Source organism: Caenorhabditis remanei, chromosome II (genome assembly GCF_010183535.1).
Source record: "Caenorhabditis remanei strain PX506 chromosome II, whole genome shotgun sequence".
Taxonomy (NCBI): domain Eukaryota; kingdom Metazoa; phylum Nematoda; class Chromadorea; order Rhabditida; family Rhabditidae; genus Caenorhabditis; species Caenorhabditis remanei.
The window spans coordinates 2,127,187-2,149,206 of NC_071329.1; the positions used below are offsets into that span (position 1 = coordinate 2,127,187).

The window sequence follows — 22,020 nt, forward strand, 5'->3', positions numbered from 1 at the left end:
GGAAAGTGTTGTTATTGAGAAAAACGCAAAAAAAACCAACAAAAAAGTTGTTGGTCAATTTTTTGAATATTTAAGGAGACCCTAAAAACTTAAAGACTTTAGACCAAATTTTTTAAATTTAGGGTATCTTGAAAACTTGAAATCCACGTAACTCTATTGGGTCAAATGCTTAAAGACCAATTTTTTTCAATTTTTCCACACAAAAAAAAGCTCACATCCATCATTCCCATCATCCCGCGTCCATTATGCGGCTCGTTGGTCCAATCGTTATGAAGCGACGGACGTCTGCTACGCGCGTGTCCCACGCTACTACTCATCTCATCGATTGTTGGCGGTATCGATGGAAGCGATGGCCTTCGACACGTTCGACGCTTCTCGTTGCTTAGGAGACTGCTGAAAATTCAATGGATTCGGTTGGGAATGGGAGCTTTTTAAACTTGAGGAAACGAAGAGAGCGCATAGGTTGTTAGTTGTATAAATTACTCAGTTCTGGGAGCACTTTCAAAAAAAATTTTTTTTTCGAAATTCAGGGTAACTTAAAAACTTTAAATCAACGTAACTCCCGCAAAATTGAGTCAAATGCTTAAAGACTTAAATTTTTGAATTTAGCGAAGCCAGGCGGTTTGATTCAGTATATCTATGACATGTTAAAACATTTTTTCGAAAATTAATTTTTGCACATTTAGGGAGACCCTAACACCTTAGAAACCTCATAACTCTGTCATATTTGATCTGAATGATACAAGACCCAAATTTTTGGTTCAGTACGTCAAAACGTAATGAACAGATATAATCACGACGCGCTTATTTTTCAAAATTTTTTAATTTTTCAGTTACTTTCCAAAAATTTTTTAAAAAAACAGGGAAACTTAAAGACTTAAAATCACCGTAACTCTGTCAAAATTGAGTCAAATGCTCAAAAAAATTGAATATTTGAATTTAGCGTAGCAAGACGGTTCGAATGAGTATATTCATGACCTGTTTCAAATTTTTTTGAGTTTTGACGATAGCTAGACACCTTTTGGGCCCAAAACCAAAATATGTTCAAAGTTGGGCATGATTATACTCATTTGAACCGTCTTGACCATCTGAATTTGAAAATTTAAGTTATTTTCAACAAAAACCAAACCCTGCTAAATTACACCACAAAAGTGGAAAAATTTGAGGTTCCTTCAATTCTTAAATACGTTGTATCTCTGTCAAAATTCCTTTTTATGCTGTGAAACTGGAAAATTTGTAATCAGCGTGCCCAGGCGGTTTGAATGAATATAATCATGATCTGTTTCAAAATTTTTCGAGATTTGACCATATCTTGGCACCTTTTGTGCCCAAAACCAAAAGATGTTCAAAGTTGGCCATGATTATACTCATTTGAACCGTTTTGACCGTCTAAATTTGAAAATTTAAGTTATTTTCAAAAACAACCAAATCCTGCTAAATTACATCACAAAAGGCGAAAAATTCAGGGTTCCTTCAATTCTTAAATACGTTGTATCTCGGTCAAAACTCATTTTGACGCTATGAATTTTGAAAAATTGTAATCAGCGTGTCAAGGCGGTTCGAATGAGGATATTCATGACCTGTTAAAATTTTTTTGGGTTTTGACAATATCTTGGCACCTTTTGGGCCCAAAACCCAAAGTGGTCCAAAGTATGCCATGATTATACTCAATTGAACCGTCTTGACCGTCTGAATTTGAAAATTCAAGTTATTTTTGACAGAGAGAGTGTTGAACTCTTTTTAGTTTTTTATTTCACCCTCGATTTTTTGTTTTTTCGGTCCTTGTACATTCCCTATATAATACATAAGAAATGTTTTTGTTGTTCTGATCCCCCAAATATAGACATCTATAAATTTTTAAAGATCAAAAACTATGTGTATCCATATCTTAGAAATTTCGTTCTCGAAGCGCCTAAGGCGGCGAACAATTTTTCGGAAATTAATTTCCCCCACTTTTTTTTCAATTTTTTCTCTATCTACCCTGCAGATGACACGCAATATTTGCACTCTGTTTCTTTTCTCCTTTTCCCCGTTTTTTTTGAATTCAATATCAAATCAAATGGCACAAAAAAGGGGAAAAAGAGGATGACGCAAAAAGAGCAAAACCGGGAGAGCATGGTGAAAGAACGGATATCCTTTTCCTCTAACAATGGTACTAAATCGTGGGAAAAAAATGGAAAAATCGGGTAGATCACAAAAAAAATTTGTGGAGAACAAACATGTCCTAGAGAATAGGTTTTTCCAAAATTAAAAAGAAATTTTGAATGCCTTGAAAAATACTGAGAATTAAAGACATCCGGATAGACAACCACGCGGACAGCTGAGTAAAAATCAAATTTAGAATTACATCGGACATCGGAACACACAGACAGACGCAAATCGAACAAAAAAAATCGTATTTGAACATTTGAATACTTTTACGTCTAAACTATCGTGAGAATGCAGGAAAATTTGATTTTTTGGAAATCCGGGCATCCGGACATACAGACAGACAGGAGGACACAAATTTTGATTCCCAGAAAAACGCCAGTTTCGGAAAATAGCCAAAGCTCAAAATTTTCAAAAATCTTTGTATGTTTTGAACGTTTTACGGCATGTTTAAGACAATTTTTAGTGTGGAAATCTGGACATCCGGCCACACAGACAGACGCAAATCCAAAAAAACCTTCAGGAAAAAACGCGAATCGTGATAAAAATCAAAAATTTTTTTAAAAAATCAATGTTTTTTTCCAAATTTCGAAAAATCTACAAACTCATGATAAACCATATCAAAAAGGAGATGATAGAAGTGGACATTCGGACATACGGACACACAGACAGACACCCAACTGTACTAAATTTCTATACAGTCCTTCTAAGATCCCGTCCCAAGTCTTTTTTTTTGGGAATTTTCAAATTTTCAGGCCCGTTTTTTCCTTATCCTTCATTTTTTTGACATTCTAACTTTTCCAGTACATTATCCCCCCACATGACATCTACATATTCCTGATAGGATTAGATTATGCCGCAGAGCCCACGGATTATCATCATACCTGCTCGACTGATTCCTTCTAAACATACTCTTCCGCTTCCGTTGAATACTTTCCATGAATTTGAATGGTGAGGAAGTGGAAGTGGGCACGTCTTCTGTCACCGGTGACCCGAAAGTCGACGAGGAGCACGATTCTCGGAAGAATACAGAATCCGAGTCACGCTCGTCGACAGAGTATCTCGACGGTGTCGACGGCTCCTCTCTAATCGAATCCAAGTCGACAAAAGCCGCCGGGCAAGCAGTCGCCGCTAATAGACTCGTCGCCCCATTATAACACAATCGCATTGTTGCAGAAGACGTCGGATTAGAAGTAGAAGGAGTGCAAGGAATAGAATCAGAATCCGTCATGAACATCGTTGGTGTGGAAAACGAAACGCTTGAGCCTTTGGGGCGCTAGAGAGAGAGAGCGAGAGACCAATGAAAAGTGGGCGGAGCCTCCTGGCGTCTCTTTTTCCTTTTCCGGAGGAGAGGACAAAAAAAGATGGAGCGAGAGTTTACTTATATATAGATAACAACATCTAGAACTTTTGGTTTTTGGAACAAAAATTTTTTTTACGCGAAAAAAAATTTGGGTCCCTAAATTTTTTAAGGACGCTCTAGGTTTCTGCTAATTTTTAGGCCTGCAAAAAAATTGGTTGGGAAGCTAGGCCACCTGAGTCGACAAAGTTAGGCCAGGTGGATTTTTTAGACCTGTGGGAAAGTTAGGCCACCAAAAATTCGGTCATAGAACGAATTTTAAAATTTAATGAAAAACACTTAAAAGGCTCTAGTGTGATAGGTAGGTCACAATTTGAGACAGTATTGGCTTCAAACGGTAAAAATTTAGGCCATAAAATTTTTTCATGATTATTGAAAAAATTTCAAAACCCCGGTTTTTTTACATTGTGTAAAAGGAAGGCCTTGCCCAATCTTCCCTTAGGCCATGAAAGTTAGGCCATCAATATTTTCCCCTCATTTCATATTTTTGTCATCCATTCCCCACCACGTCATCCATTCCATTCCAAGTTTCCCTCTCATAAGAAAAATTGAGTCACGAAGGAGAAAAAAACGTTTCAATTGTTCCAATTTTCGTTTTGCCCGAATCCCACACGTCAGCAATTATTTTTTGAGGAAAATTTTTTGTTTCGAAGAAAAAAAATGCTTTTTCGTGTTCTCATAACAAAAAAAGTGGACGTTGTGGCTTATCTTTTTTGTTTCCTTTTTGACCAAGCAACATCAAACACCAGAGTGCCCTCCAGACGAAGAACTCGTTCATTAGAAATTCATAAGGGGGGATGGCTAAGCGTTGGGCCGTGTAATTACCCACCCCCAACCATTTCTCATTCATAAATCCGATCCTTCACAGAGAGTCAACTGTCTTCTCGAGTAGTAGTGAAATGGAGGTCACGCAAGGCCCCCAGTCCAGGAACCGACAGACATATGAAATACCTACCTAATTATGATGATGATGACTATTAGGGTGGGGAAAAAGAAAGCAAAAACTATTCTGAGATTTTGGAATTGAACCCGCGACCGTTTGGATGGTAGTCTACCTTCTTAACCACTACGCCACAGGGGCGAGTTCGACGGGCGAAACAGGAGGTGGTGATAACGCGCGTGGTGGCGGCGGCGACGCTCACTGGGTGGCTCAGGTGGTAAGAGGTCTTCCTATGGTTCAAAAGGTCCCGGGTTCATTTCCCCTATAGGCCCAATAGTTTTTGCAACTTTATTTTAGTAGGATCACGCTATTTCAGAGTCAACAGGGAATTGGTAACACTTTGGTTTACAGTAGAAACACAGAAAACAACAACAAAAACAAAACAACGATTTTTGGTCCATCTATTTAGTTGGTCAGAATTTTTTTGTTTGAAAAAAGGAAAAAAGTAAGAAAGACATCGGGCATCGGTGTCCCGTGGGATCTGGCCTACAAAAAGACGGAGCACGAGAACCAGACACACCCTCACACATAACAACGTCATATAGAATAATACGTAAGAAAAAGGGGGCGGAGTCTCCGGAGACATTGTGAATTAAGGAAATTTGAACAGGTAGATAAGTTATTTGAGATGGGGTAGAAGTTGGGAATAGCAAAATAATGTTTTTGGAATATTGCAGAAATTTTATGTTTACGGATCTCAAAAAATTCAAGTACAGGAACCTGTGCAAGGGGTCCTGTTTTGGGGGCGGAGCTAAAAAAAATGTGAGCGAAAATTTGAAGTCCACAAACACTAAGTACCACGTAGTTGCCTACAATAGTAAAACAGTAAATTTCAGCTCAAAAATTAGAAAAATAGAAATTGTACGATTTGAATGGTTAAGGATGTCCCATAAGAAAAAAACTGAATCAAAAAATGTTTAGACGGAAAAAAAGAGTACATGTCTTACAATGGCTTAAAACAAAACATGAGGGCTCAAAACTTTTTCTCAAAAATTTTTAACGTAAAAAAGGAGAAAATGGTCACAAGTTAAAGTTAATGAGGGTAAACAAAACATTAAAGGGGACAGATTTCGATACTTTCAAAAATTCCAAGCCGTGTAGTCCTCTCGGACAAAATGTTTGTTCGATTCCTCGATTCCTCACTTTTTCCTATTTTTACGATATAAATGTTGAAAATATTAAGGAAACAAGGAATTACGCAAAAACTTGTCCGAGAGGACTACACGACATAGTGGACGAAAGCGTCAGAAGAACAGGAATTGTTTAGAGCAATCTTAAGTATATGCGTCAAGAATAAAAGTTTCCTAAAAACGGAATCTACAATTTAAAAAAATTTTGCAAAGAGGCGAGTGTCAAAACGAAAGCATCAGAATCAATGAGGTATAAAAAGGGCGGCCATCACGAGTGGCCCCATATTAGAGCACCCTGGGAGAAAATGAGTGAAAAGGTCTATTGAGAAAATTCTTCTCAGGAGAGATGAAAGCATTTTCCTATTTTCCGCAGGATAGGATAGGAAACGGTGTCCGCGCGGAATATAGGAGGAGGGGGGGGGGTCTCCGATTGTTATCTTCTTCTCGCCTTCATTCTTAACTATGTATTGTTCGCCTTCCGAATTTTGGAAATCCGGATTTTATCAGATTGTTTATAGGTATGTCACTATCTTTCCCCCTACGGAAGCTATGTGTGTGTCCCCTCCTCCCACCCGACAGCCTAAATTTCCGAAACGATATGTATTTATGTATATGAATATGTAATAAGATGGGGGAAAAGTTCAAAAAGCGAAAGTACTACACATTCTTGAGGGAAAAATTTGAAAAAAAATCGAAAAAAATTGTGAAATTTTGGTTCTAACCACTTAAAATAGAAAAATTATTTGATTATACAAAAAATTTTTGTACTCTTGGAGAGTCACAAGGGAAGGATTACATACGTCAGACAGACAAAATGAAAAATTGGATTCTGATTGCTCATATTTTGTTTTGATCTACACACAAACACACGCGATGATGAAAAAATGTTTGATCTACCGTAACCCGCGTCCCGACAAGGTAAAAAAATTTTCAGCATCTGGCGTGCTTTTGACGCGTTCAATTTTGAAAAAACATTCCACATTGACCCGAAAAAGCATAATTTTGGCAGTTTTGAGCGAATTTTTCTGAAGAGTCTGGCGCGCCCCTTAGAAAAAATAGGAAAATCGTGAAATGAGCCGTAATTTTAAAAGTTTTCAGAAATTTTTAGCACAAAATAAAGTTCTGGAAAGTCTGGGGCGCCTTTGGCGCGTATAAAAGTTTAGGGTTTTGGTCAAGGGAAACGATTTTAATGATTTTTTGGTAACTTTTAAAACATTTTCGAGGATTTTCATTCAAAAATGCGAGTTTTCCAGAACAAACTTGCGAAAACCCGAATTAAGGCTCTGGGACGTTTTAGAACCAAGGCATTTTGAAAACCGAGACATTTTGTAACCAGGACACTAAGGAACTTTGAGAAATGAAAATTGCAATAAACTTAAGTAACGTCGTGTCAAAATTCAATTTCAGACACTAAGAATCTGGGACGCTTTAGAACTTTAGAACCAGGACAATTCAGAACCAAGAAAATATTGAAACCGTTACATTTCGAAACCAGGACACTTGGAAACTTCCGGTTTCTAAACGTCTTGGTTTCCAACTGTCCTAGTTGCAAACCGTCCTAATCCCTAACTAATCCCGGCCATATTTCATTTTTTTCATGTTGTTATGTTAGGTCATACACATGCCATCAATATCTTCCTCTCCTACCGGGACGGGCGGTGCGGAGAGGTAATTGGCATGTTTCGAGAGAGAGGAAGACACACTCGGAAATGAACCTCAATTAGGTGACACCAGAGAAAAAAAACTAGATTTGAGAAGAAGTTTACAAGAAAAGAAAGACAATTAGAGTGGCTACCTACCTATACCAAACTGTAATTATGATGACGGAGGGCTACACAGAATGTTTTACAGGAAGCGGAAGGGGGATCAGAATCATCATAATCACAACAAAAAGTCCAGCGGAAAAAGATAGTACAAGCATTCTGACCATTCATTCCTATACTATACGCTTGTCTTTTTCACTTCCTGACAGAGAATGATTTTAATCGGAGGAGGAATAGGAGGATGGCACGCAACATTGCACATCAATCTGGATTTTCGGTTTTACTATGGAGGGAATAACTGCCAAGTGGCGTTTCAATGGAAAGAGGAGGATTTTGAAGGATTTTTGATAGATGATCAAAAAAAGTTGTGAGTTGTTACTTCATGGATTGCCGCGACGCTGACCGTGACGCAAATTTCAAAAATTTCGGTAATAGAAATGTGGAGCACAATCCGGGCCGGCGTGTAACTCGCGTCAAACTCAATATTACGAGCTGAAAAATATACCAAAATGTAGATCTCGACGAGTTCTATGTGTGTGACTTACTACGGGCCGAATAGTTATCGGTTAGTGTGCCGCGCGTACAGCTAGAATGGCTTTTTTTGCATACTTACGAAACTTTGGCCCGGTTGGTCGGTCAAAGGCGCGCCAGACACTTCAGAAAAATTCGCTCAAAACTGCCAAAATTATGCTTTTTCGGGTGAATCTTTTTGCCAATTGGAGTTATTTTTCAAAATGGATTCAACGTGTTTTTGAACGCGTCAAAGGCACGCCAGATGCTGAAAAATTGTTTACCTTGCCACTCATAGTCAGGTTTGAACGGTTCAGGGTTACGGTAGACCCGAATCAAAAAAAAGTGTGCATTTTTTGAAATTTTAATAAAAAATAGTATGTGCACTCGACTTTTAATCGAAATTTGAAAACGTAGTTGAATATTCGACATTTATTGGAAAAACATTACTGAAACCCTGTCCGACCTGGTCCGGTAAAAAATTTTCGTCACTTTTTCAGTTTATGAAAGATTCCAGGTGACCGATTTTTTTGTACAGAGATATTTTACAATTTTACTTTATCTGGAACAGGAAAAAGTTGCGGAATGCCAAAAAAATGGTTTTTTTTCCGAGATTTTCGTTCAAAAACACAAATTTCAGAGGTTTTTTTTTTTTCTCCAAATTTTGAATAAAAAACTAACCGATTTCAAATCCCGAACTTCCTCCTTGACTCGAATTGTTTCTGGCGTTTCCTGGCTCCTGAAATCCGGAAAAAAAATCAATAATTTGTCAGAAAAGGGTGGCGGAAAAAGGTGAAAGCTGTCGAATAGGTGAACACATCTCTCTCTCATTTCTCACACAACAACAGGTCACATTAAAATGAAGTGCCGCCATATATAGGCAAGGGGGGATAGAAAAAGGACATGATGGGAAACAAGAGAATTCTGGAGAAGATGGATTCAGAAGACGTGGCAAGGCGAGAAAGAATAACGGAAAAAAGAAAAGAAGCTGGGTGGTCTAGTTATGGTCTGGTTGTGTTCAAGTGCAAATAGGAGTAGTAGAGTAGTACTTGAGAAAAAAAGAGACACATGGTTTATGGTTAAAAATGCGCTAAAATAATAGTTTTGACCAACTGGAAACTTAAAATTTGAAAAAAATCGGGCTATATGCCTTTAAAAACATTTATATCGAAAAAATAGGAAATATTTAGAAAACGAAGAATTGAAGAAAAATCTTTTCCGAGGGGACTACACGGCCGCGCGGAAAAAACTCTTCCACCAAAATTGCCAAATTTTTCAGAAAATATGAAAGTTTTGGTTGAAATCGTGTGAGATTACGTCTAGTCAAATTTCCGGCTCAACATTTTTAGATTTCTTCTGAAATTTGGGATTACCACCATTTTTACCATTGGGAAACAAATTTTTTGACCTTAGGACTCTCAGAATTCTCAGAATTCTCAGAATTTTTTTCTGGGATTTGAGGGACTCTAGGGGACTGACTTCCAGTGAAACTACAGGTATCGTCGCGCCGTTTTAGAAAAAACCAACTATGAAGGTCTCAGAACTGCTGCTTCCCTTGAATTTAGCTACGCGTTGCAGTCGCGTCACGGCTATGGCTCAAATTCGTCAGATTTTCTTTAGTATCTGTAGAATTTTGACATTATTTCAAAATTTGAAGGCAGTTGGATTCATTTCCGTAAAATTACAGTTATAGTCAGACTTGTTCAGGATTTGAAAATTTTCAGCGATTTTAAGACATTCTGACATAATTTCGAGGCGCTACGGCCTAAAATTTCAGTCACGTTTTGAAACGTGGAAACAACACTAAGAAAAATAAGTTAATGGGACTTTTAAAAATTGATTTTCTTAAAACCTTAAGAAAAAAACTCAAAGTCTTAGGAGAAAAACTTAGGTGAACATTTAAAAAATGGCAAAAAACCCAAAAAAAGAAACCTCAAAGAAACCTGAATTCAAGTTGTAATACACATCATGATCTACCCCTAATTTTCTCGAAGCTTCTCCCCAGATGATGATGTTGTAAACACTGTACACCACCACCACACAAGAGAATAAGAAAGAAGAAGAAATAGGGGGGAAGAAGTGTTATTACGCATATACAAGGAATTTGAATAATTATTACGCCTCCTTCTCCTCAGCTACCGTTTGTTGTCATCTTCATCTGAATATCGGGGCCAAGTTTTAGGTTTCACTTCTCCATCTCTCTCACGGGGAGGAGGCGGAGACGACGCAGAGACACCTTCCGATAATTAGTTTTGCGCCACACACTCACATCTCCATGAACTTCTTCTCCCCCCGACGTATTCTGAACGGTCTCCTCCGGGTAAACATTTGATGTGTGTCAAACGTGTTTATATAACCGTTCTTCTTTTGCCCTCTCGGTCAAAACGGACGGATAAACGGAAGGACTTATGAGAGGGGGGAGGTGAAAATATGATGGACAGTGGAAGCATGATGTAGGGGTAATGAGATGTGACAGGTAGGTCAAAATGTTGGTTGTGGAGTTTTTTTTGGGGCGCGCCGCGGTCAAAACTTTGAATAGCTGTCAATATTGGTCCCTCAAATCCCAGAGGCAATCGGTATTCAAAATTTGTCTCCGAATGGTAAGAATGGTTATAATCCCAAATTTTTTCAGCAAGAGCATATTCGCTTTTAGAACTCGGAATAATAAAACTTCGAATAATGCGCGTTTGCATTATTTATCTTTTTAAAGTAGAGCTAGAACTAATTTTCGGGGAAAAACTCGACCTAAGTTATTTTTTCGTGGAAAGGGCTTAAAGTTGGCCAAGATTTTTAAAATTCTAAATATTTCCTTCCAGAAAACAGGGCGTCACTCTTGCAGTAATCTTTTTGGCTGAAATACAACATGTTGAGATCGTGGCACTGGCTCATTACCTCAAGTTTTAATTATGTTATAGTCCTAACTTAAATCTTCATTTTTGTAGTTGACGGGTTTTTAATACGGGCGGTTCCAAAGGAGATACGGATTGACACTGTATGCCGGCTTCCCTAAAGGTGTCTTTCTTGAAAGGTTATCCATCCCAGCAGTATCACAAGTCACCCTATCGTCCCAAAATGTTAGTGATTTTTTTAAACAAGACTAGACCTCTGTTTTCATTGTTGACCACTTTTTTGTACGGACACTCCCTAGAGAGGTGGAAATGTGACTAGCCATATTTCACTAGAGACCGCCTGTGTCTTACTATTAGCCTAACGAATATTATTTTTCTGGCTTTTAGCACAGCTTCTTTAAAAAAAACTCAAAATACGAACTTTGGACGATTTTTTCAAAAAACCATGATTCAGACTCAAAAATTTTCACAGATAATCTAGAAACCCAAATTCAGTGACCTTAAACTCCTAGAAGACACAAAAATGAAAGCCCAACGCTCTGATAATTCCAAAACATGGAAAACTTGGACTAGAGAAAATTTGATTAACTCAAAACGGGGCGGACCCTAAAACCTGGCCTATGTTACAATAATCATGTTCCAACATATTCTGACTAGGATAGACGTTTTTTGGCACTATCAACGGACGGCTATCAGGTCCGTAGTACGTCACGGATATAAAATTCGTCAAGATCTACATTTTGGTATATTTTTAGCTTGCAAAACTTAGTTTGAAGACAGTTACGTGTCGGCCCGGCCTGCAACTATGATTACAAAATCTCAAAATCATGTCAAGAAGGGCGGATCCAAAAATGTCATACAACTATTGCAACCTAGTCTTAACAACCATGGAACATCTCCCCCATTTCCATGTTTCTTTGATGCTCTTCTTCCCTTTTCTTCATAAACTAGCCTTCATGCCAATATGAGCTTCGGAACACATGGAAACTTTTCTGAAGGCAGAGCAAGAAAAAAAACATGATCGGATGACACCCAAACAAAAAAAGAAAGGTGCGCAATGCGGAGAGCTGTCCATCATCATAGTGCGCGGTGCGCAGGGGATGCGCCTCGTGTTTCGATATGAAATAACAATTGGAAGGGGGATGAGTGAAGTGAGAAAAACCTCTCTCTTTCCATTTAATCGAGGGATGAAAATGAGACCGGTCTGTGTCTGTCCGGCAGGAGAAGTTGCGGGCACGTGTGGAAATAAGGAAGAATGGAATAGAGGAAGAGAGGAGGAAACTTAGAAGACAATGGCTAACTGTTTGGTAACTGACTATGAGAATGAATGCGTTTTCTAGTTTACGCGGGAAAAATTGTGGGTGTTAGGAGGTACCTGGCTAATATCATAGTGGTTAAACAAACCATAAGACAATATTTAGCAGTTTTTTTGGCTCAGACTTTAAAAAGGGTACCACAGCGTCCCTCCTGATAGTCTTAGAACGTCAAATGTTATGTACATAGGGGACAACTCTTTTATACGGATGGACGTCCAAAATTATATCTACCTATCTATGGACCGCCCGTACAAAAAAGTGGTCAACTACAAAAATGGAGCTACAGATTTATTCTAGGTTAATTCTGACCCCCGTGAAATAATAAAAGAAGGTATTGCGGGAACTCTTATTATATAAGTTTCGGTGAGAATAAGTGAACAAATTGAATAAAGATCAGATTCCTACGATTAAGACTATGAGAAGATTATTTTTAATTATTTTATAACTGGGAAAAGGTCCCGCGAAAATAATTTTGCTCTGAGGGAAGTTCTCAAGCTCAGGTAGCTCAATCCAAACTGTTAATAAAGATCAAAATAGCTTTATAGTGTAAATTTTGTGAGTCCTATTAAGTTTTTCACCGAAAAAACGATTCCAGCAGTTAAAATAGCCGAAAAATGTATTTTTCTTTGAGTTGAAAATGTTCAACTTTGAGAGGGTGTTACGGTATCACAAATTGTCCCACAAAATAAATTATGTATGTACCATACAGAGCAAAAGTAGATCTGTATTTTTGTAGTTGTCAACTTTTTTGTACGGACACTCCCTGGCAAGTTACAAAGCGACAAAGTGATTTCTCCCTCTCAGTGCAAAATACAGTGATTTTTAAGCTGTCCCTTAAAATGACCATAACTCTTCAGGGAGTATCCATATAAAAAAGCCGTCAAATACAAAAATGGAGATCTAAATTAGGGCTATAACATACTCAAAATCTGAAAAAGTAGAACCACGTCGGGTACCAAGACAGTATCTCAAATATTGTAGTTTTAAGGCTCAAAAAATTAGAAAAAAGCTCCTGCGAACAGAATTTTGACCTTAGAAAAGCTCCCAGCCTCACTTTTATAATTTTAATTGTTATTCAGGATTAAAAGTAGCTATGTAGGCAAAGTCTGACAAAAAATTTTAAGGGAAAAAATTGCCGTTCTAAACAAATGAAACTATTCCAACGGAACATATTTTCGAAAAATTGATGTGTCAATTGTTGCGAAACCTAGAACCTCCCTCCTGCCATATCTAGATAGAACTTTTCCGTTTTTCGTTTCTGACCTACTTCATCATCCTCTCTCCAAAAAACACCGTTACTGGTTTTTCAACATTTAATCCAACACACGAAAAAGTGGAGTAGTGTTCAGGCAACAATTAAAAAAAGTTTTCAAATCCAAAAGACATCTGGTCGATAAAAAAGTTCAAGGATTCGAATTGTGGGGGTGTCTAACCAACATCTATCTAAGAGCCACCCGTGAAGGTTGATTCCTTTTGTCAAAACAATAGGGCGGTCCACTTCCCATGACGCGCTCACACACGGGCGGTACAGACACACGTGTACAATAGAAACACTGTACGGGCGGGAAAATGATGAACGGAGGGGATGGCGGGCGGGAGAGGGATCAACTGGTTGCATACACCAAATGGCTCGGATTACCAACCGGTCTCGGTCAGCACGGGGGAACGAAGGGAACACCTAGGGGAGGTATGTGAAAGATGAGATTGGGTGGAAGTGTGATGGAAATGAAGATAGAAAAAGAGGGCGAGAGCAAAGATTTGAGTTTTAAGGTGAAAACCTGAATTTTGTTATTAAAATTCACAGAATACCCCTACAGAACCACTTTTGATCCTCCTATGCAATTTGGATTTAAAAATGTGAGCCTGAGAACTTTCCTACGGTCAAAACTCTTTTCTCAGGACCTTTTTTCCAATTTTCTAGCCTTAAAACTAAAATACTTGAGACACTGTCTTGGCGACCGAGGTAGTTCTTTTTTTTCCAGATTTTTAGTGTGTTACAGACCTAGCCTAGACCTTCATTTTTGTAATTGATAACTTTTTGATACGGGCGGTTACTAGCGAGATACGCCTTAAAAACCAAAAATGTTTTTTCTTTTTCAGCTTATCCCCACAGTACCCTATTGTTCCAAAAATTTGTTGGTTAAGTTATAAAACAAGACTAGAACTCTATTTTCATAGTTGACACCTTTTTTGTACGGACTATCACTAGTGAGGTATAACAAGTGGAAGTGAGACTTACCCGTACTTAGGTAGAGGTACAGAAAAACTGTCAACTACAAAAATGAAGCCCTTAATTTGGTTTGAATACCACTAAAATACTGGCGTTTTGGGAATTTGTGTAACGTTGCGGGACAGTTTCAAAAAAATTGCGATTTTACTAACGTTTTTCGAAAAAAACGTGAAATGACATAATTTTTGAAAACTACGGATCGTCACAAACTGAAAAGCTAAAAATCAAAATTCTTTATAACCGAACGTTTCAAAATCAGGGCGTTTTTGCTCACAGTTTTGCTAATTTCAAAGCGTGCCGGTTTTAAAACGTCTTGGTTCTAAAATGATCGATTTTCAAAAAGTCCGGAGTCAGAAACTACAAATAACCAAAAAAACTTTGCTTTTTTAGTAATCTGTTTCAAAAATGAGTCCGTTAATGAGCGTCACAGATTCAAAATATTTTGAAACGCTCGAATCTGAAATATCTTTTTTAAAACGCTAAGAAACCGAACACATCTCAAAAATAACTTAAAAATAAAATAAAATGAAAAGTTTCGAAATGTCTTGACGTTCCAAAACGTCACATCATTCCAACACCAGGAACCTTCTTCAAAATGAAAACTTTGTCAAGATCCAAAATTTTAACGACTCGCCGTAATAATTTTTGATATCCTCCAGATGTGTATTAAGTATTCTTAAGTAAACACTTACTTCACATTACAAAAAGTTCAAAACGAAATAAATAAAAAAGCGTCAAAGACACGACAGGCGATTCTAATTTAGTTTTTAATTTCCATGACAAAGAGCTAAGCTCATATTTCACATTACGAACAGGAAAAGGCGTCAAACGTGCGACAGTCTGGTCTAAGATTATTTAAAAACGTCACAAAACGTTCCAAAAAAAGAACAGAACAATACCAAACCTTTCAACTCTATACAAAAAGCGGCTAGGTATACCTCAAAAAGTTCACACCATACCACAACATAAACCGTGTGAGACCACCGTCTCCCCAAAGCTTATACACAACAAAGGGGACGGGGAGTGAAAAGTGCACACACACAATATATATTATGAACGGGAAACAGACAGAGAGAGAGAATGGGTGTCTTCTTGTTTACCCAAAATTGGTGTCGGTTAGGGGGGAAGAGGGCTGGCAGCAGGAAGGTGTGGGGTGGTAGAGACGGACAGGTGAAGAAGAGTGCTCTTTTAGGGAAGGGAAGGGGGGACTCGAGAGAGAAGGTATTATCGAGAAAAGTATTAATATGTGGCTAATGAGGTGAGGGAAAAGGGGGGGGGATGAATTGAAGGCTGATTTCGAGAGAAATTTTGAAAGCTTAGCAGAGCAGTCAGAAAACTTAGAATTTGGTGGAATGATATACATGTAGCTGACTGGAACCCCCCCCCCCCCTGCCTGGTACTAATCAAAACCGACCAGAAGGTCGTTGACATAACGGGCGGTTCGACAAGGAGCAGTAACCTAGAGAGTGGGCATAAACTATGTGCTGAAGACCCTTGAATTTTACGACCGCGGTGTCTTCCAGGCTTTAGAAAATTGTAAGCATATGTACAGTACTTTTGAGATCCCGTCACAGTGATTGTTCAAAAATGTCAAATTGGATTTCGCTGTGTTGACCAAATCAAGGGCTACATTTTTGTAGTTGACCATTTTTTGATACGGACGGCCGATACAGAGGTACCGTCCGTCTTATCGTGGGCAGCCAGCTCTCTCTCTCTCTCACTGAGGGGCCTAGTTATAAACCTACCGTAGCTTTGAAAGGACAGCCTGTGCAAAAAAGTGGTCAACTACAAAAATGGAGATCTAGACTTGTTTCATAACATATTAAGTTTTTTAACTGATTGGATTATTCAAAAAGTCCCAGCGCACTATCAAACTTTTGATATATTTACTGAAAAAACTTTTTTTTTTAATTCGACACACTATGAAACTCCCAAAACCGTACTAACCCCCAGCGGAAGAGGTAAAGGAAAACAAAAAAGGTGCCCTGACACGGTTAGAGTTCTAAAATCTGAGCAAAATGGTCAAAAACCCAAAACTAGAAGTAAAAGAGCCCAAGAGTCCCCGAAATTCTCTATTTTGAAAGCAAAATTGACAAAACAGCGACGAGAAATGCGCGCGTGCCGGTAGGTCAACGTGACACACGGAGGTAAGTCTAGAAACTCAAGCGACTTTAAAGACTTACCGTAACTCCCTAGGAACCGCCTGTACAAAAAAGTTGTCAACTACAAAAATGGAAATCTTGACTTTTTATATAGCATATTAAATATTTAAACTGGTTGGATTACTCCCGACATTATGGCCCTCTGTCAAACTAAGCATATTTTCAAAAAAATCCACACAAACAATTTTTTTTTGAAAAAGTGCAATTTTAAGAGTGCTGCACGGTGCCAACTGTTCCAAATTAATATTTGTTGTGTAGGTCAAATCTCGTTCTCCATTTTAGTAATTGATCACTTTTTGGTACGCGCGGTCCTACGAGAGTTAGAGTCTTGCAAGGGAGAAGTGTTCACCACAAAAACCTTCCTCATGGTTTCAAAACGTCTTCAGTTCCCAATTATCCCGGGATATTTTTAATGTACCCAGACCACAGGAAGCACATTTCCCAAACTTTTTCAATTATTTACACCTGTCCCATTCATTTTTATTTTTATATACTTAATTGTCTCCGCCAGGTGAATACCAAATTCCGACTACAAACACATTTATTCACAGACGTGTCGGCGGTGTATCATGGCATTGTTGTATTACAGTAACCGTATAAAATAAATGAGCAGGATAAGCTATTTACAGCAGCCTGGAAAAATCAGGCAAATGGGGGGGGGGGGAAAATTCATGTAGGTATCAATCATAGCTACTTGAATATTTCGAAAATGATTATAATAATTGTGAAAACAATGTCTGGGTTCACTTATTGTGCCCATCCACACGATCGTTTGACGGCTTCCTTCCAGCGAGCCAGTTCGGCGCCTCTCCATTTCTCGTCTTTTTGTGGGGTGTAGCGGCTGGCCTGGAATTAACGAAAATTAGTTGGAAAATTTGAAAAATTCGGGTAAGGTTCAGTGTAGAGACAGCTTTTTAGAGCAACGAAGTTATAGCAGTTTGAATTTTGAAAGCTGCGACGCGACCGCAATGCGTGAGTGAAAAAACTTTAAGAGCTTATAAGTCAGCCATTTTTAACTCTAAAGCCATGAAATTTTGCAGTTTGTAAATTTAGGCCATGTTTAAGCTATCGTCAAAATTTCAGGGTTAAATGTCGAAGGGGGGCGGAGTCTTGACATTTTTAAGTTTGGAGGAGGCGGGACTTTCAAATTGGAAAATTGACTAGATTTGCTTCAAAAGCCGAGAAACTTTGATGATTGCTACTTTAAGGCAATATTCAATCATTTTGGCAACCGCGCCGCGACCGCAACGCCCCAAACTCTAAAAATGACAAGTCACTCACCTCACTACTCTGCGACAAGAACTCATCCAAACTGATCTGCTGTGCACCGATCCCTCCAGCCACCGCGGCTCCCCATCCCGAGATCTCCGAAATCTTTGGCGTCGCAATATCTCGCCCCATAATATCCGCTTGAATCTCATTAAACAACTTGTTCGTGATCATTCCTCCATCCACTTTCAACGTTGTCACCTTCGTATCGTTCTCGAGGTCTTGCTCAACGGCCGCTATCATTTCCGCACTCTGGAACGCCACTGCTCGGAGAGCCGCTAAGCAGATATGCTCTCGTTGGGAGACCTGAGTGAGGCCGAGAATGGTTCCTCTCGCCGTTGAGTCCCAGTAAGGGGTGTACAGCCCGGTGAATGAGGGAACAAAGTAGACACCCGAAGTGTCCTTGACACTCCTGCATAGCTCCTCCATTTCCTTGGCATCCGATATAAATTTAAAGTTATCCCGTAGAAATCTCACAACATTCCCTCCAATGGATCCGGATCCTTCAAGCGCGTAGACTACGGGTGAGTCCGCGCCAAACTGGAATCCCACTGTAGTCAGCAATCCGTTTTTTGATATAATTGGCCGGGTGCCAATATTACACAACATAAACGTCCCCGTGCCATAGGTGTTCTTAGTCTGCCCTGCGTTTAGGCATTGGTGTCCTACCATCGCGGCTTGCTGGTCCCCGAGGCATCCGGATAAGGGGACACCCTCCAACGGGCCACTATTAAAGTGCCCATAGACCTCTGCGCTGGATTTTATCTCGGGAAGGATCTCCATGGGTAGATTGAAGAATTCACAGAGTTGTGTGGACCATTTTCTTTTGTGCAAATCGAGCAGTAAAGTTCTCGACGCATTCGACACATCTGTGACATAGGCGCCGGTAAGTTTCCAGATAAGCCACGTGTCGACAGTGCCGAACATTAGATTTCCGGCTTCGTAGGATTTCCGTACTTCCGGCACGTTCTCGAATAGCCATTTGAGTTTTAGGGCGCTAAAGTATGGGTGAATCGGGAGGCCCGTCTTCTCACGAAACTCGTCCTTCGACTTGGAATTCGTTCTAGAAATTGCCTCATCTGCAAGTGAAGAAGTACGCGTGTCTAGCCACACGATTGCGTTGTAGAGCGGCTTTCCGGTTGTCCGGTCCCACACAATACTGGTTTCTGCAACGTTTCTAGTTGTGCCGTGGGATCGGGGGGTACTGTACCTCGCTGATTAGCCACCCCCACTGACTTAATCTCGTCCGCCGTGATACCAAGGTTTTCAAGTTTCTCGATTGTCTTATTGATGCACGTGACTACTGTATCGTAGATCTCCATTGGATCCATCTCGACCCATCCGGCCGCTGGGAACAGTTGACGGACTTCGATCTGGAAAAGTGAGCTTGAAAGGTGTCACTATGCTAAAAGTTTTAAATTTTTCATATGTTATAGAGCAAGTCTAGTTCTCCATTTTTGTAATTAACAACTTTTTTGTAAAAGTAAATCCTGGGGAGTTACGGTAGCTCAAAGCTTGGGAATCCACATCTCCTTATGGACGGTCCGTACAAAAAAGGTATAAACTACAAAAATGAAGAACGAGGCTTGACCTACATAGCAACTATAAATTTGAAACATTTGGCATCGTGCCCCACTCTTAAAATTGCATTTTTTTCAAAAAAAGTGTCAAATTTTGAAAAAAAAATTTGTTGGTTTTCGAAAATATGCCCAATTTGAAAGAGATCCATAGTGTCAGGAACCGTTCAATTAATTTGAGTTTTTGGTAAAGTATTAAACAAGACTAGATTGTCATTTTTGTAGTTGACAACTTTTTTGTACGGGCGGTGCCTTGGGAGATACGGTAGCTCAAATTAGGCAGGGCGCATCTCCCTAGAGACAGCCGGTACAAAAAGTTGTCAACTACAAAAATGAAGATCTAGATTTGATCTACATAGCAAATAGTAATTTAAAATAAACAAACTGTTTTTGAGCTTGTTTTTGAGGTGTTTTCAAAAAAAAAGTTTTGAAATTATTTTTTTTGTTTTTTTTTCAATAAAAAATAAAGTTTGATAAAGTGCTGTGACGTGTGGAGTAATCCAATCAGTTTAAATTTTCAATATTTTATAAAACAAGTCTAGATCTCCATTTTTGTAGTACTGTGAAAAAAATAAAGTTTGGCCAAGGATTTTCAAAAAAAATTTTCGCGCCCAAAACACTTTAGTGCATTTGTGAACTAAAGTGTTTTGGGCGCGAAAATTTTTTTTGAAAATCCTTGGCCAAACTTTATTTTTTTCACAGTAGACAACATTTTTGTACGTGTCCTGGCTAGGGAGATACGGTGGGTCTAAGGCCAGGCCCCTTGGAGAGGGAGAACTCTGCCCGAGCTGACACAGATAAAACAGACGGTATCTCTCTAGCGGCCGCCCGTACCAAAACGTGGTCAACTATAAAAATGTAGCCCTTGATTTGTTCTACACGACTGAATTGATTTTTTTTTAAATTTAACATCTCTGAACAATGCGACGGGATCTCAAAGGTACTTTAACTAGCATTTGACAACTTAGATAAGGAAATATCACACTTCAGTACTCTTCTAGGCGCACCCGTAATTCCCGAGTACGGGAGCATAACGGCCAAGTTTGAAATAAAAATTATAATTAAAATAATATACGTGAGACCCGCAAAACACTTTTCGAATACTTTTTTTCATTTCCAAGAATTTTACATGATAGACAATGTTTCCCGATACCAAACCTGAGTTTTAAGATCATGAAATTCATAACTAACCAAATTCACGCAGCATTATTTTCTCATAATCGATTCACTGGTTTGCTCAGTTATCCCGCTGTCACATTTGAAACAAAATGTTGTGCGAGCAATTATTGAGTTCACTAAATTGAAGTATACAAATAGATAAAAAGAGAGTAGAAGGGAAGAGAAAGCTTCCGAGGGTCCCTATTTAAAGATGATCGCTACTTCCGGGGGTCGTTAGCCAAGAGGCGGGGCGAGAGCAAGCTCCAGGGTTTCCCTGTTTTAAGGTAATCACTACTTCCAGGGTGCTGAGCCTAGGGGCGGGGCGAGAGCAAGCTCCAGGGTTTCCCTGTTTTAAGGTAATCACTACTTCCAGGGTGCTGAGCCTAGGGGCGGAGCGAGAGCAAGCTTCTGGGCGTCCCTGTTTTAAGGTAATCACTACTTCCTGGGTGCTGAGCCTAGGGGCGGAGCGAGAGCAAGCTCCAGGGTGTCCATGTTTTAAGGAAATCGCTACTTCCAGGGTCCTAAGCCAAGGCGCGGGGTGAGAGCAAGCTTCTGGGCGTTTCTTCGTTGGAATTCACATTCCATGGCAAGCATAATAATTGGTAATGAACAAAAAAGTGGGAAACACGCGGTGAAAAAAACCTCACTGGCCTCACGTGGTCTACAAAATTCTGAAAAATTAATGTGGCCTTTATGCTCCCGTACTCAGGAAATACAGAGAGACCTCTTCTAGCCACGCCCTCTTCCAAATTAAAAAGTCTTACTGTACCTGATGACTGGTCACCAACTCTCCAGTGTCCGCCTCGAAAACCAGGAAGCGGCTCGACGAGGTGCCTTGATCGATTGCAGACAGGAGGACCATATTTTCAGAATTTCAGAAATTCTTGGCAATGTAGAAATGACGTATGATAATTATTTGTTCGATTCTTCTGGGTTTTTTTTGTTTTTCTGAAAATGAAAAATGAAAAGTTGATAAGATCAAAGATGAGAGGAAAACGTGAAAAGGACACACGGCGGGAAATTTAAATATTTCTATTCTCTCCTTGTGATCATCAGAAAACAATGAAAAGTGTACAATGATCGGAAAAGGAAAGACGAATTTCTTGTTTTGATTGTTGTAATTATGACAAGGTGATAATAAATAATTAGTCATAGGAATGATAGGCACGTGGCATGACAACAGAAGATTCTAGAAAAGTAAACTTCAGGAAAGAGGGCTGGGGACTAGTTTTGGTCACTCGGGATTTTTAGGCCAGCAAAGTTGAGAGTGTGGAACAGATTTTTGGTGGCCTAGAAAAAACTAGACCATAGTTGTTAAATGATAATTTAGGCTACCACAAATGTTAAAAAAATGAAGTTGTTCGATTATCTTATAAGTTCGGTGGCCTAGCTTTACATAGCTTGGAAAAATAGGCCACACCTGGAATAGAAGAAATTATCATTTTTACGTGGCCAAGGAAAAGTTAGACCCCGTAGGAATCCGTCAAATGACAATTAGCCTAAGTATAGCCTAAAAATGCATTGACGCGGACTAATTTTCTCTCCGTGGCCTAGAAATCGCTTTTTGGGGGGAACTTAGGCCCAAAAGTCATGGCCTGACTTTCATAC

General features: G+C 39.2%; 2 protein-coding genes across 2 annotated transcripts; both read right to left on the bottom strand.

Moving 5' to 3' along the window:
• Nucleotides 1-161: 161 nt before the first annotated feature.
• On the bottom strand, nucleotides 162-3,385 carry GCK72_004009 (uncharacterized protein; the record flags this gene model as incomplete). The annotated part of the gene is made up of 2 exons (XM_053724404.1): nucleotides 162-393; nucleotides 3,033-3,385. The coding sequence occupies 2 exons, from the start codon at nucleotides 3,383-3,385 to the stop codon at nucleotides 162-164; spliced, it is 585 nt and encodes a 194-aa protein (XP_053588598.1).
• A 13,770-nt stretch (nucleotides 3,386-17,155) lies between these two features.
• On the bottom strand, nucleotides 17,156-21,274 carry GCK72_004010 (uncharacterized protein; the record flags this gene model as incomplete). The annotated part of the gene is made up of 4 exons (XM_003101516.2): nucleotides 17,156-17,254; nucleotides 17,690-18,843; nucleotides 18,888-19,050; nucleotides 21,182-21,274. 4 exons carry the CDS (start codon nucleotides 21,272-21,274, stop codon nucleotides 17,156-17,158), a joined length of 1,509 nt encoding a protein of 502 aa, XP_003101564.2.
• Between the last annotated feature and the right edge of the window lie 746 nt (nucleotides 21,275-22,020).